The sequence below is a fragment of the Trachinotus anak genome, unplaced genomic scaffold (genome assembly GCF_046630095.1).
Source record: "Trachinotus anak isolate AG129_WGS33_773 ecotype Australia unplaced genomic scaffold, CSIRO_AGI_Tana_v1 ptg000012l, whole genome shotgun sequence".
NCBI lineage: Eukaryota > Metazoa > Chordata > Actinopteri > Carangiformes > Carangidae > Trachinotus > Trachinotus anak.
This window is the reverse complement of record NW_027273863.1, coordinates 5,086,422-5,102,447: the sequence shown is the minus strand read 5'-3', so window position 1 is coordinate 5,102,447 and position 16,026 is coordinate 5,086,422. Positions and strand designations below refer to the sequence as shown.

Genomic DNA, 16,026 nt, shown 5'->3' with positions numbered 1-16,026 from the left:
TAGTTCAACAGTTCACAAACTGTAAACTGTAGGAAACAACTGTTTGTCAGAGAGATAAAGTGGTAAAAATATTCAAAATAAAGCGTACACTTAGACTAATATTATCTTTTTTCTGTTAGCATTTTTTAAATTGGCTAAAACCCATTTTTGCAGATGGTCCCATCCACAGCAGCACATCACTCATCTTCTGTGCCGGTGATCCTGCTGCTTCTCTAAACTAAGAGCTGATCCGAATCTACTGCAGGTAACACACTGACTATACATACGTACCTCACAAAACTCCACGTCAAAAAACCCAAACTTTAACAGTCAGTGTATATTTATTGATTTAGATTTAGGCTGTAAATTGTAGAGCGGAGACAGTGGTATGGAGTGTGGTGACCTGTTTCTAAAGGGGGTGCTACACTGCAGCTACAGATTGGTTCTTTAATTTGAGTGATGGGGCTGACAGCCTTTCCCACCCCTCCCTCCATATCTCCCACCACATGGTAACAGCAGGATGCAAATCCATACAGTTTGAGTGTATAGATGATTTGTCGGGGAAGCTTTAAACTAATGCTTTCATGTGAAGCTGAGACTTGATGTCAAAAAATAACAAAATTCTTCTCGCAAAACTTCATCTGTTGTTTGAGACTCCCAGTCACAGAACAACAAATGTCACATTTGTGATGGCGTCAGTTTGGTGTCACAGTTATCAACCTCTTCTCAGTGGATATCTGGCAGAGAGGAACTGGCAGACCTGGTGATATCTGCTGTGTTTTCCCACCACAGACTGAAGAGTCCATTTCACAACAATTAAAAATGTGTCAGAGACAACAGAGCCAAAAATAATGATCAGGATGACTGTAAATGTGACAGTAAATAAAGAGACAGATTGTTCTGACACATTCTCTCTCTCTCTCTCTCTCCCTCTTTCTTTGTCTCCAGGAGTTGCAGTTTGAACGTCTGACCAGGGAGCTGGAAGCCGAACGACAGATTGTTGCCAGTCAGCTGGAGAGATGCAAGCTTGGCTCTGAGACTGGAAGCATGACTAGCATCAGGTGTGTGTGTGTGTGTGTGTGTTTGTGCGTGTTTTTGTGTGTCACACCCGTCAGATCCTCTTGCGTACACTCTGCTCGTTTGTCTCAGCTGTGCTCATGCAGGTGACCAGCTTTCGAGCTGGTCACATTAGAGACACACTACTTGATTTCTATCCAAATTTAATCTCTGGGCTTCAAACCACAGTTCAAAAACACTGTTGTTTTGCTTTTGAAGTCAGGGGGTGCGATGTTCCTGCATTCCTCTGGTGCGCTGGATTGTGTTCTTTCTCTGTTAAGCACAGACTGTACTTACTACAGTAGGTAGATCTGCATGTATATACAGTATATTTATATCATGTCTTCTTATGAATTAACACATCAGATTGGAAAAGATAGATGCATCTGGTGTGTATTGGTTTCCCTTTGTTTGCTTTGACACAGTTGTGATCTGTTGCTATCAGTTTGTCTTATTGCTCAGAGATGCCTTTCAAAACCAAAGTTAACTTGAGGAATCTGGGGTTTTATAATCAAGGCGGGCAAATTCAGTGGTGCACTATGTAGTCTTTTATCATTAATAAGTGATCAGTGCAGTAATTTTGAGACATAATTAATAACAAACAAGAAAAACAAAACAAAACAAAAACCTAGATATCTTATCTGGCTGTTCATTTTAAAGTAGCAAAAATAGATTTTCTTGGCCACTTGGGCACAGTAGCACCAGTTGTAAACAGAATGATGACATATTACTGATAAGGTAAAATTTGCTATTGTTACATAGCTAATGTTAGCATTAACAGCTGTTTACTTACCAGTCTAGAGAAAATGGTGGTAAGTACCACGTCATTTCTAATAAAGTTAGCATGCTAATCAGCTAGCCCCGACCTGTCTCATTCCGATAGTGACTCACTGTAGCCGCTGCTCAGAGGACGTATTATAACCTCCTTTCTTCTGAAGTCAACGATGACTGAAGCTCTTGACAAGGAAACTGCACATACCATGGCACCTTTAAACACAGAGAAGTGTATGAGGAGTTTAATATATACTTAATATTACTAATGAATGAATTAATATTATAATATGTACTTTTATATAACATGCATTAGCATGCATTAGTTAGCACCAAAGATGTACATACAGACTCTCCTCAGTGCCACAAACAGACTTGACTTTCTGTCATGCTAACATGCAAATCTAAGCTCTTGAAATCTCTTCCTCTTTTCTGATCATCAGATGTGAAAACATATCCCAGTTCTGCAAAGTTTTATTTTATTTATTTATTTTGCAGGGGTAGAGCTTTCTTTTACTGCATAATCGCACAGTCTGTCAGTTTTAGTCTCCAGGTTGATTGATCAAAGCAGCTGCTTTTAGTCGTTTAAATGAATGTCGTCTCAGGTCTGATGCAGCAGAAAACAAATCCTCATCTTTACCAACATAATGTGCTATTTATTATCCATTAAAAACAACAACTGCTTCTCACAAAGAACCCAACAATGTGCAGCTGTCACAGGAGTCCATTATTCTGTTCAGAGCCTCCACTTTTTTTGTGAAGAGAGGAAGTAAACTGTACACAATGTGAAGAGACTGCCATATTATCTGCTGCTGATTGAGTTTAGACGTGAGCCTCGTCTCTGCTCTGGGCCCAAAGAACACGTTCTACACATTCCATACCAGCCCCAGTGTGACAACAGCACTCCTGACACAATAGTGGTAATGCACTTAGCCTGTCTCTCAGGACAATGTAACACGATTAAAGCCTCTGTCTCCATCGCTCTGTCTCACACTCCCTCTCTCTCTCTCACACACACACAAATAGCCACAAACAATCCATCATCTTTTCTCCTCTTTGATTCTGGCGAGCGAGCGGGGATGCCATCCGTCTCAAACTAATTACTCATCTGCTGGCATTGTAATTCTCATTTCAGTTTTAGGGGTGAACCAACAAAGAGTGGGAAGACGGTCTAAAACCGACTCATTCACAAGTCTAATTAACCAGTGTGTGCATTTAGCTCTTCAGCGTCGCGTTGTATTGAGGCCCGCACATTTAAAACAGCAGCGCCATGGGAGATGGAAGAGGTGTGGAGTCCAAAAAAACCCATCTTCCACTTCATCACCCAGCTGCACACAGATGGAATAAAGGCTGCCATCTTGCTAACTCGATTAGATGGGTTTATTATTTAGCAAGGGGCAGAGCGTCTTGTGGATTACACTGTCTTCCATTGCTTTTTATAGGCCATCCATTTTGTTTGACTTAGAGGTAATTACCAAATGGACAAATGGTTTGGCAAAACACAAACACGTCCACCAAGGCAATATGCTGGAGGTTTGTAGTGCCTAAAGTATGTAAGGATTTATTGTTCAATTACCTCTGAAACATTAGTACTGTGGCTGTTCTGAATAGTTTTATTCATCACCGCTTTCCCTGGTGAACAAAAGGGCCAACGTTTAATCGGCAGCTACAATACATGTACAAGAATTTATCTTGGTAGCATTTGTGGCGAGGCTTAGTGACACTGTGCTCAGCATTTAAGCTAGGAGCTTTAATGTATTTTCAGCAGTTTAGTGGAAAATAAAATTGAAATTGTTGCAATGTTTTGAATATTCCATTTGGCTGTAGAAAATGTATTTATTATTATTATTATTATTTTTACCTGTTTTGTATATTTATTCCTTTTGCTTCCTCACTCCCTGGCTAAATCCATGCTGTCCAGCTGCAGTAGGACCAGGTCGCTGAGCACTGCAAGAGGTCATCACAACACAGTGTAGCCAACTTAGCCGTTTTGTTGCTAAATTTAGGGACTTTTCAGACCTCTTTAGTGACTTTTTTAGAAGATACTAAAGATATTCTGCTGCTTCTACCTTTCCCTGTGAGAGATCATTTAAAAAGTAATCACAGCTCAGTCTTTAACTTACGTGCTCAGCGATTTTGTAATAAAATCAGGATTGTAGCAGTGCTAAGCAGCAGCTTGGAAACGGCTTGGAAGTGAGTGCTGGGTAACATGTAGTCTTAATGTGCCACTTGTCAGTCACTGTTTCTGACCTGGTCTGTTGTCTGACAACAGAAACAGAAAGACGTGGAAATGAGGACAGTTTTATTGAAAATTCAACTGTATTAAAATACTGTATATGTGAGCAGAGAGTAGGAGAGAAGCAAATTTAAAGGACTGAAACTATGCTGGATGCAAATACAATACAATGACATCATGAATATGCTAATTAGCCTGTTACATCATCTACAGACATGTAACGACTTCTCAAGCCGACTTTAGCTACTTTTCATTGAAAGCATCTGGCAACACTGGCTGCCATTCCTCACTTGTAATTCAATTGGTCTGTGTCATGTTAGCCAGCTGGTGCTCTCAGTTATTTATCATAAAAAAGTAGCATCCATTCTTCAAAATTTAATTTATAGTTTCCCAGCAAGCTGCATTGTTTCAAAATGCTAGCAATATCCATGAAAGCTGAAGTGTTAGCTACTGTAACATTGTGTTTATGTGTTTCCTGCCCTGTGGCGCTGCATGGATTGTTTGTACTAAGCCGTATATAGCAGGATTATATATTATGTTCTACTGCTCAGTTACTTTCACAAAACAGTAGAGTAATTGTGCATGAAAAAAATCTTATCATGCGTTAGCTTTTTTATCTTGAGTAGAGATATTAGGAAGAGGCTGGACCTTTTTGTTTTTATTGTAAGTTGTTTCTTCTCAGCTCATAATTATCAAAGTTCATCAGACAGCGCATTGCAGTAAATGTATAATTTGAAGGATAATTCTTCCTAGAGACAGCTCAGATTTGCATCTGTACTTTCATAAAGATGTAAAATCTTGCCCAGCTACGGTAGCTAGGGAGCGGCATTAGTGTTTCTCTGAAAACCCCTTCACAGACAGATCTATTGTGTTTCCCTAAGGAGCAGCTAAAGTTTCTACACCCAGACAAACCACAGGCTCATAGACTAAGGCACAGTAAATGTAATTTGACCAATATGACCAGAGACAATACAATAGCTGTGGGGTTTTCAGACACCTCTGCAAATGGTTGTGCTAGATATATACAATAGAGAATGGGACTGTGCCACTGTGCTCGGGGTGACTTTTCATGAGCTTGTTCTGTGTTTACTTCAAGGTCGGAAAGTTGATAAATCATGTGAAGGAGGAAAACTGTCTGAAAACAGATTTTTGTGTCACAAGAAGAGACTCCCAAAAAATAACTGATATGTGAATAATGTGAATCACCGGCTCTTGTAGTTTTAAATCCTTACCAGTTGTTTTCCTTAATATTTGGATATAAAAAATCTAATAAAAAAGCAAGCAACAAGTACCTGATATCTGACTTAATGGTAATCTGTCCCCAATAGTCAGTTTGAACTGCAGAAAAGTTGAATTATGAATGAGTGTTAATTGCAGCTGTGTGGCTGTGGGGGTGCCAGGAGTTCAGGAACCTGCTCCTGTTGTGTCGTGGAAGATAAAGACTTTCAGAGGTGCTAATGAGTTCCTCAGCTCTGCCTTTGTTTCCAGTCTTAATCAGTCTCCACAGGTCACAGTGTCTGCTGCGGCATATGCTGCTGCTTTATCACTTCAAAAAGCACAAATCCACCGTGTGACTCTGTGTGTGTGTGTGTGTGTGTGTGTGTGTGTGTGTTGATCTATCAGTCAAACTGAGACAGTGATTTATCTGTGGTAAGAAGAGCGTGACGCATGTTGCCTCATCAGGGAAAGGACCAAATGTCAAGGTATAGGAGTGATACTTTGGTGGTTCTTCTGGTATTAGATTGAACAAGAGGTGAAGAATTACAGAAATTGTGGTTGTATGGAATTCACTGTTGAACCGCTCTTCTATTGTATTTGTCACTTAACTTACAGTTTCTCCCTCAAGTCTCTGCGGTGTCTTCAGCAGTTAAAAATGAATGGTCTGTCTAGCTTTAGTCAGTATTTATACACATATTGTGCTCAATATTTCATTTACAGAGCAACAGGTGCATCAAGTGTTTCACAAAATGTTTCATTCCTGAGGTGTTATAAAATTGGCAAAGCTTTTCCTCTTGCCAGCTTTTACTAAAGAAATAGATTTTTTTTGCTTTAGGCTTCTACTCCTCTTCTTCCTTCTCTCTCACTTTGGTGCTCTTTTTGTTTTAATTAGGGCCTGAGCACTGACCTGTGCGAGGTCTCTATTGTAATTTATTTGCTTGATTATTTTTCTTCCAGAAAATAAAAAGACTTTTTTAAGGGTCAAAACATGCTCAAAAACTTAAGATACTTTGCACACGTGTCAGGCCTGGTGAAGATTTACACGTTTTATGGGTCTTACCCAAAATAGCTTGATAGCGCACATACAAAATTCGGTAGGCACATATAACATACCAAGACCGACAAAAAAGACTGTACCCAAGTATCCATACCGTAAACCCAACAGGAAATGAGCTAATTTGAATTTACTCTACAATTTTGGTGTTGCCCTAGAGGATTAATCAGATCAACATCATATTTGGTCAGTCCAACCTTAAGACCTTTGCAGTGTTATATTGTGAAGCTTTTGAGTTTTCATTGAAAGGCCTGGCTGTGGTGGCGCAGCGAATTTCAATGATTCGCCATGAAAAATTGACTTGTTATAGCTCAAGCACACATTGTCTATACTGCCCTAAACAACCCAGTGGTGCACAACCATGTGAGGGCCACAGGCCAGACATGGCCATCAAACAGGCCGGGGGGGTTTAGCGCCATATGGGATGAAAATAACATAACATTGGTTCAACATGTCGATAAAAAGTCCCTAAAGCAGGAAGCCTTCCGCAATAAGGATATGAGTCTCCTCATCCTTATGGTCACACTGTGGTCAGGGTGTTATTAATGCTATGCAACTTCTCAAACTTCACCTGTTTCTCCAACCAGGCATAGATCAGGCTCATCATGGTGTGAGATGTCATCCTGATGTACCACAGAACAGTTTGGCAGGTTCTTGATCATTCTTTGATTTATTCTTTGATTGCCCCATATTAAATATGAAGACCGTTCAACTGTGGGTGCCGCATCTTCTTTACTAGGTTCTTGATCAGTCTTTTGGTGAGAGTTGTTTTTCACTCCATGCCGCTGATGCTGATGATATACTTCATGATTTTGGATGGGGCAGTCAAAGCTTGTAAAAAAAGTTCAATCGTTAGGGGTTAGGTTGTCAGAGAGGTAAAGGATTATAATTTTGGGGCCTGTTGCTGTGTCAGTTGGGTTTCCAGGCCCAGGCTTTGCTTAAAGCACAGTTTTGGTGTGTTTTAAAACCAACCCTGAAGCAGATGGTTGTCTTTGATCTCGCCCAGCTACATGGGTTAGCAATCTATGAATTTAAAGTTATGAATAATAAACTAATCTGCCTTTGATTTCGACTGAAGAAGAGAGAGAAAACACCCAAGAAAATCAGAGTAGTATCTCCCTCTGTGGTCTCTGTTGGTGCTCCAAGGATACAGTCCCTTTATCTAATCATCCAAGTGGACCTCTGACAGCGAGCATACACCCTGCAGATACAGATATCTTAGCCCCGGTGACACTGCAGTTGCCACTCCATTCTGCTGGCCCGAGGAACAGTCACCTCCCTGGGCGGCTATTTGTCTGCCTCTTTGGCTTTGGCATATCTGCGACATTTGTCCGGTAATCGGATGCATGTGCGCCTGGCTGCTGAGTAGTGTATGCATGTGTACATAAGTATTGGCTGTAAACACAGCACCCAGCGAGACCCACCATTGCTTGTCTGGCGGGAAAATACGAGCCGTCCTGTGAGCCCAGTGAGGGCCCATTACCCAGAAGCTGTCAGGACGCTCTGCTGCCAGCTTAGACTCACAGCGCTGTGGCTCTCCCTCTGTGTCCCCTCAGCACACATACACTAACAGAGATGTTTGCAGAGTGGTGCAGCTTTACTGAGAACTGCCACCTGTTTTTGTTGAATTGAAGAACTCTTCACAGAAAAGTCCCTAATAGTTCTTTGAAGGAAAAAGAGTTTCCCCACTGAGACAATCAGAAGAAGGAATTATAGTTCCACGCAGAACATTTCCAACAGTTAAAGACCAGATGTGAGTCTTTTACAATACTGGTCTTATTGGTCAGTAAAATATTTTTATAATTAATAGAAATAAAAAACCTACAAAAATAACACCTAAAATAAGTAGTTTTCCTTTAACTCATCAACAACATCAAACTCTGTCTTGTATAGACTGATGCCTGCGCGTCTTCACAATTTTACTACAGAATAGAGAATAACTTTTTTACACTGTCTTCACTACTGTAAAACATCATGCAGGAATTAAGTGGATTCAACTTATCTATTGTCTGATTTAAGTTGAATGAATAGAATAGAATAGAATAGAATAGAATAGAAGTGTAATATAGCATGTTAGCATGCTCACGTTTAATTAATTATCAAAGGGATGAAAGGGAATCCCCAGAGTTAGTGGGATTCATCCTCTGAGGACAATGAATGTCTGTATCTAATTTCATTACAACCCATCCAAGACTTGTAGAGATATTTCAGTCTGGACCAAAGTGGTGGGTCAACAAGCTGACCAGCATTACCGTCCTGAGAGCCACATCATTCACTTGGCTAAAACCCACATTAAGGTCAGCATATGTCATATATACAGTATTATAACTGCATCCAGTCCAGACCTTAAGTATTTGGACATTATTTGTTCCTTGTGTGCTTCAGCTCATTCAATCTGAGATAGAGCAATGGATACTCCATTAAAGTGCCATGTCTCAGCTCTAATTTGAGTACGTTTACGACAATATTGAAAGAGCTGTGTGTGAGATATAGTCTTTTTAACACATGGTGCACAAACTGCTGTTGGGCACTTTTTAAAAATGCAGGTGCACACAGGAAAAATAGAAAATGACAAATGACCTGTTCGACTGAGTCACACAGTTCATGTGGATGACTGGAAGATTATTTGGATGGTGAAGAAAAACCTCTTCACCAGGAGAGGAGCGAATCGGAAGATCAGGAGAAGACTTCATGACCATAACCTCAGAGGGTTCACCTCGAGAAGGGGGTTTGAAGAAGAAAAAATGTGTAACTGTCCAAATACTCACAGTCTGGACTGTAATAAGTGAACCAGTGATTGTCCTTTAGTTTTTCTGTTGATTTATTCCTTTATTTTTTAGTTGGATGAACATTTTAGACTTGACTCTCTATCATGGCCATAAACTGCAATACCTGGAATCACATTACACACTCCTCTCTAAATGCCAGTGCTCTGAGTGGGTATGTCATCGTTGTTCCTGGATGAAATACAGACAGACTTTTCAGTTAAAGGCCACTTCCTGTCTGTGTCCCCAAACGTTGAGTACATTTCTGGTGACCTGTCTGGTATTTTGAAAAGTTGAAAAGGCTGTAAAAGTTTTGATTAAATAAAAGGGAAAAAAAGAAGAAATATCTTGATATTCACAAAGGAAATGATTTTTAGATTTCTTTATTTCTTTCTGACATTAAAAGGCTTTGATATTAAATTATCAATACTCTTATTGATCGCCCTCTTTATTCACCATTTGGATTTAAATTCTTATCCATGACTTTATTAGCAAAGAAATATGGAAATACAATGAGTATAATGATGATGACGATGGCGTTATTGCGTAGATGATGAGGATTTTTAAACCTTCATTGATCCAGAAGAGGCCGACTGCACGGTGATGGCAGTGGCGGATTCATCCCTGTGTTCATGGTATTGATCTGGGAGAGGGAGAGGAAATAGGAAAGAGGATGCAAGTTACATTTCAAACACCAGCATTTGGTGTGATCCATTCTGAACTCTATGTATTGATCTGATGGAGTGAGTGTGGAGGGAAGAGGAGGGGAGAAAGGAGAAGGTCAGTGTGGAAGGGCCAAGGGATGGTGAGCAGAGAGGGGAGGGGTGGGACGGGGAAACAGAAATGAATCTGGGTTATCATTTACATGTTTTCAAAAGTACTGGTATTATACAGAAATATCAGGAGAAGTATAGCTGTTTGTTCCAGACTCATGTTATACAACACCAGCTTTTATCTAGCAGTAGACTCAGTGCAATTTCACACACTGTGATTCCAGTTGCGAGAGTGGAAGTAAATTATTTTTACTGTTTTTTCAATAATGGTTTAGAGGCACAGTTTTGTTGCACTGTTGCCAGGCAAAGCAGTTAAATGTCTCTGGGGCCCCAGACCGGTGGTGTAGTCTACGTGATCCACAAGTCTACAGAAAAGAAAGAAAGTTCCAGAATTCCCGTATAACCACTTAAAAATGCACAAGGATACGGAACCATATAGTTTTGTTACAGAACTTGCACTTCAACAATATGTTCATGTAAAAAAACGGGTGCTGTGAATCATGAAATGTCAAGTGAAAAGTTTATCAATGAGCAGTAGACAGACGAGCTCCGTGTGCTGTGAGAAAATACACGTCAGTGTCAGTGTCACAGTACGATGTCGCGGCGGCTCACCAAGTAGAGCGGATATCGTGAAAGCCCCGTTTTAACCTCATTGGTGCGGGTTCGAATCCATCGCAAGGCCTTTTGCTGCAGGTGATCCCCTCTCTCGCACTGTCTCTTTCAGAGTAAAGAAAAAGGCTGTGGAAATATGGGGCTGAATTGGAGACAGAGCATCGGTGACTCACCACAGTCCCTGGTGACATGTACTCTTTCAGTTGCCCATGGAGGGATATCTGATGTACCCATGGCAGCTAAAGAGCAGACTGCAAAGTGTGAGTGGAATCGTTTAATTCCAAATAATTAGTTGTAAATCAGTATCAGAAAATCTCTGGGGGCAGTGTGGGTGAGGGGAGGGAGGTTGTTGGGTGTAGCCAATTCACAGTGTGCCCACTAAAACAAAGTATGCTATACCACTGCCCCAGACCCTCAGGGGCATTGTGATGGTTGTAGTAATTTTATTTATTACACATATGGCTGGGATTATGCACCACTATAACACCATATATTATCACCATTGACTGTATATACGGATGGACGTAGACTCTGTGACATCACCCATAGGTTTCTAAAGAGGAGCTTTGAAGCTCAGAGTGGGCTGATCTGTTGTCGCCATCTTGGCAGTGCCTGACTCCACCTAACTTTGGGCTAATACAAAATGGGGAAAGAGGTGGGGCGTGTGTGGAGCCGAGACTTAAACAGATGAGTTATAAAAAAATTCACACCCCGTACAGTTGTCATGAAGGAGGTAATTAGCTATAGAGACCAAAACCATGTTTTGTGCCAGCCTCAAGTGGTCATTTGAGGAACTGCAGTTTTTAGCACAAGTTGGCTTCATTTTTCAGGTTGCTGCTTGATTATTAACTATATGCTCTACCTGTCTTGTAAAGCAGCCTTTTCTAAAAAATATCTGTATTTAGCCCACTGTAATTTAGTTCATTTACTCAGATTATGTTCATATTACCTGATTTTATCTATCCATCCTGCCGACTTCATTTTCCCTTGTCATGGAAGCTGTTAGGGGTTGCTATGAGCAGTTTTTCAAACCAGTGCATTTGTAGATTTAAGGGTTATTATTTTTAAGTCAAATACAAAAACATGGACAACTGGTGATGATGATCTTAGCAACACCTGTGCAGATGTTTTGTCCATTTCTTTATAGCTACAGTATTTTTCAGGTAAAGTTTCCCATGAGACAATGGGCTACTTTTAAGTCATTTTACTAGCTTATCCACTTGTATAGTAAGAAGGTAATCAGTGAAGAAGCACATAAACAAGCCGAACACCATCTATAATATCTAAACTTCTAGTTCAACAACCTCTTCATTTGCTTTTCTGTTTATGCATCATCAAAGCAAAATACTTCCACCAGCTGTGTTCATCTGTCTGGAGCAATGTCAGATAATGAAGAGGAAATGAATTCAATGTTACTGCAGTGAAGACAACAAATGCTATTTTCTTTATTTCCCCCAAAATGATGAAAACTCACAAAAAATTATTGTCAAAATCTCAGTATTGAGATAATATTGTAATGATAGCTTGTACAGTGGTCGTCGCTGGAAATGATGACAGCAGGTAAGCTCACTCGTCGTAGAGTTAGGACACATTCTGAGAAAAATGATGGTATTTGAGCTTTCTGCCTTTCACCACTTATAGTTAGGCATCATTTTCAGCTGTAGTGTGCTGTCTGCTTGTTGGTGTCCCTGTTTCCAAGCCTTTCTGAACACAACAAAAGTCATTCCAAAACTATGACAAATGTGAAGCTGGAGAAAGTCTGGCTTTTTGAAAGGAAACCAGGGGGAGGAACAGAGGGGAAAAGAGGACAGAAGGTTGAAAAGAGGATAGAGAAGGAAATGGGGAGTCTACACAGATGCAAAGTGGGGGGGTGGGGTGGGGGGTGGGGGTGGGGGGGGGGGGTGGGGGGTGGGGGGGGGGGGGGGGGGGGGGGAGAAGGAGGAGGCGGGGGCATTCTCATGATAAGCCCTTTTAACCTGCCGCCCCGCAAACACACGCAAACACACTGAGTTAGCATGAGTCACTCAGAGGCCCAGACACTCTTAATAAACCTAATATCCACTGTCACAGACAGGCTCTGTCTGTCACACACAGCTCTGTGTGTGTGTGTGTGTGTGTGTGTGTGTGTGCTCACTGGCTCCCAGTGTTAGAACAGTCATCTGCGACTGTATTATTGATCTGCCAGCAACACAGAGACGGGACCGTCACAGTTAAGCTCCGATTAGAACGTTCTTAGTTCACAAACGCACACTGAGACGCACACTGGGAGATTTTGCACAAAGACACACAAACATGCAATTAAAACACACACATACATATTCATGCTGACTTGAAAGGAGCCTGTTTTGAGGTGCATGAGCTTTGTACAGTATTCTGTGTAGACTGGGAAGATGCAATGCAAAGCTTCTAACATGATGTTTTGGACACATTTTTACAACTGTTTTTCTCATTCACAAGAACATTTTTGCTTCTTTGTTCTTAAATCAAGTGTTTTTTGCACTGTACTTTGTTGTTAATTTTTACTGAGCTGTAAAGTTATGCATGATTTGCATAATGTATCTGCAAATAACTAGGCTAATTGCAACAAACACGGCATCAGGAAGGGTGTTAATTTAAGTCCATGGTCATTTTAAGGCTATTTGTTTATAGTGTTGTATTATATTCTATCATGACACAAGGGGTAAATGGCCGTCTTGCTAGAGTTACCTACAGTCAGTGGTGTACATCGTTCACTCTGGTTAGAGTTAACAACGCTCACATACCAGAGGGTGGTGGTGATGAACCCCAAAAAGATGTTGGTTAAATGCCAAAAAAACAGAGAAGAAGAACTATGTTTTAGTTTTACAGCATGTGCGATGTCCAGTGCTGCCAATACAAACAGCACAGCTACTGGTGCTGCTGGAGTCAGGTCGTATGAACATTTTAATGACTTTACGAGCAGTGCAGATTCCGACAGAAAAAAATCTCACAGCCGCATCTGAATAAACTGAAACATGCGTAACGAATTTGAAACAGCGGATTTGACTTGAAACATCTGACCAGTCTTAAGAAATATCTGTGAGTGAATGATGATCACAAGAAAACGTTGAGAAAGCGTTGGACCATGAACCAACAGCCACAAAGTTCCTCCACCTCAGTCAAACTCACAGCACATATATAAAACATACACTCACACTGATGATAGGAGGAGGTTCTACTGAAAAAGTATTAAAAAAAAAAAAAAACAGAAGAAATGAATTTGAAGTAGTTAATTTTTTTTGGACTGTGAACTTTGTTCAAATTCACAATTGTGAATGTGAACGTGAACTAGATCATTGAGAACTGAACTGCCTACAGTGCAGCATCAGATTTCACCCAGTGATACCACCACCACAACCCTGGACAGGTGCATCATATGGGTGGTATCGAACTTTAATGCATGTAGAAAACAACATTAAATACATGTAGCCTCTGTTTTCCTGGTGTCACTAAAGATGAGTCTACTGCCGAGCAATCACGGTTTTCACTTTCTTTCATCCATTGATTGAAAACCGCGTCAAGCAGATGGGTCACAGTAGAACTGAGATGCTAGATATCTTATTAAAAAGGGAATGAGACCGTCACCAAACTTCATCATCAGAAACTTGCAGGAGGAAACACAGGCAGCTCATGCTGACCATTCACAGTTCTTACAGTCCATCATGTAGCAATGTAGTATCAGCCCTCCAGCAGCTGCCCTGATGTGTTGTTACATTTCTGAGGAGGTATTCGTCAGCTACAGTGTACTCTGTGGTGAAGCCTACGCACACAGCCCCCACAGCTACAGCATCGTCCCTTGATCCATTACTTCAGTCAGACAGAGCTGCACCCAGTGGTGGAAAGTAAATAAGTATATTAAATACTGCATTTCAGTAAGTATAGGAACTTGCACTTTACTTGAGTGTTTCCTGATACTTTATACTTCTACTCCACTACATTTCAGAGGGGAATACGTATATGAACGTTATGGCTACTAGATGCTTCTCAGGTTACATGAAAACACATATAATAAACTTATAAAAGGTTACCAGTTTTCAGATGTCTGAGTTGTTGGCAAACCCACCAAAAGAGACATTAACTTTCATTTTAATATCTGTTTAAGATAAAGGAAAAGTAAAAAAACTGAAACAGATTTGTTTATCAGAACGTCTTCTTAGCTCTCCCATTAATATTTCCATCTGGTGATTTATCTTCATCTCTTTGGAGGGTTCAGACCCTTATGTTGGGAACTATTTGACAAAACTAGCTAACTGCATATAAAGTAGTTAAAACTAGCCCCATCTCAAGAGGCTACAACAATAAAATGCTTCTTACTCATTGATCACTCAATATTTAAGACCTAACAATATAATATAGTGCAATATATTATGTGTCCTAGCAGTTAAAGGCCTTTTTTTTACTTTTGCTGCATTAAGCACCTTGAATATTTTTGTACTTCTACTGAAAGCAGGAAAGATTATATCATTTCCATTGAGAAACTTCAAACATTAACTATATTTGCCCATTTAAAACGTGGGTGAGGAAATCTATGATCATTTTGACTTGATTTAACATAATTTGATTGATTTCTGCACACACAAACTTTCCTCCAGCTGCCTCACAGACAGCCTGGATATTTCAAATAAAAAAAAACGAAACAGGCTCCTGTCAATTCAAGCTGCCTCATCCACACGTGGGCAATGGGAGTGGATGAGAAAATCATACATCGCTCCGTGAGGCGAAACTGTTGATAGCAAAACTTAATTAACTTAATTCCTTAAACGCAGTCATGACGGTTTGAAAGCCAAGCCCACCTGGGAGTCGGCTGCAGCAGCACAATGAGACTGAGGAATGATCACCAGCCATTTTGGCTACAAAGTGATGTTTTCCTTAATTTAGCTCTGGATGGCTGCCATCCGGTAAAGTGGCTTGGCCGGACCCGATCGATGCTGATAAGGAGACCTGGCACACAGCTTCTCATAGTGTGTGTGTGTGTGTATGTACAGTAGGAGTGTGTGTGCAACAGGCTGAGTCCAGAGCCAGAAAATTGATTTGACACCTAACTAGCGAGAGAGTAGATGGCCACAGCTTCGGCTTGTCAAATGGGGAAAAGAGGGAGAGAGAGAGTACACTGCCAGGGCACTGTGTGTTGGCACCGGGGCTGTGTCTCATATCGGGTTTCGAAGACAGCGTGTCCAGGTGGCAGCATCGGAGACACAAACTCCCAGTATAACTTTTTAGGTAAAGTGTCGTCTTCATTGCAGCAGCTTGTGAGACACTTTCCTCCCTTGAAGTGGCCTTTTTCATTCCTGAAACCAGCAGATGAGAGAGTCTGTCAGCATGTGTTACCAGACTGACTTGTAACAAAGTTGAACTACTCCGTCCATTACAAGACAAAACCTCAGTTTGTGCAGAAGAAAAAAGAGCCGTCTCCCTAATAATTGGCCTCTGAGCAGTTGTCCCAAAGGGAGGGTTTGTCTATTGACAATCACACTTATTTATAACTCTTGACAGGCTCAATATTTCGACCCTTGATAACTGGAAATGAAGGGAGGAGACGTGGAG

The 16,026-nt window shown here is 40.8% G+C and overlaps 1 protein-coding gene across 10 annotated transcripts in view; it reads left to right on the top strand.

The window, feature by feature from the left end:
- Positions 1-16,026, top strand: part of ctnnd2b (catenin (cadherin-associated protein), delta 2b) — a 187,592-nt gene that overhangs the window by 60,430 nt on the left and 111,136 nt on the right. For all 10 annotated transcript variants that reach the window (XM_071491658.1, XM_071491656.1, XM_071491650.1 and 7 more), the window contains one exon: positions 928-1,040. In XM_071491658.1, the coding sequence (XP_071347759.1) occupies positions 928-1,040 (113 nt within the window). The remainder of the gene's footprint in view (positions 1-927; positions 1,041-16,026) is intronic.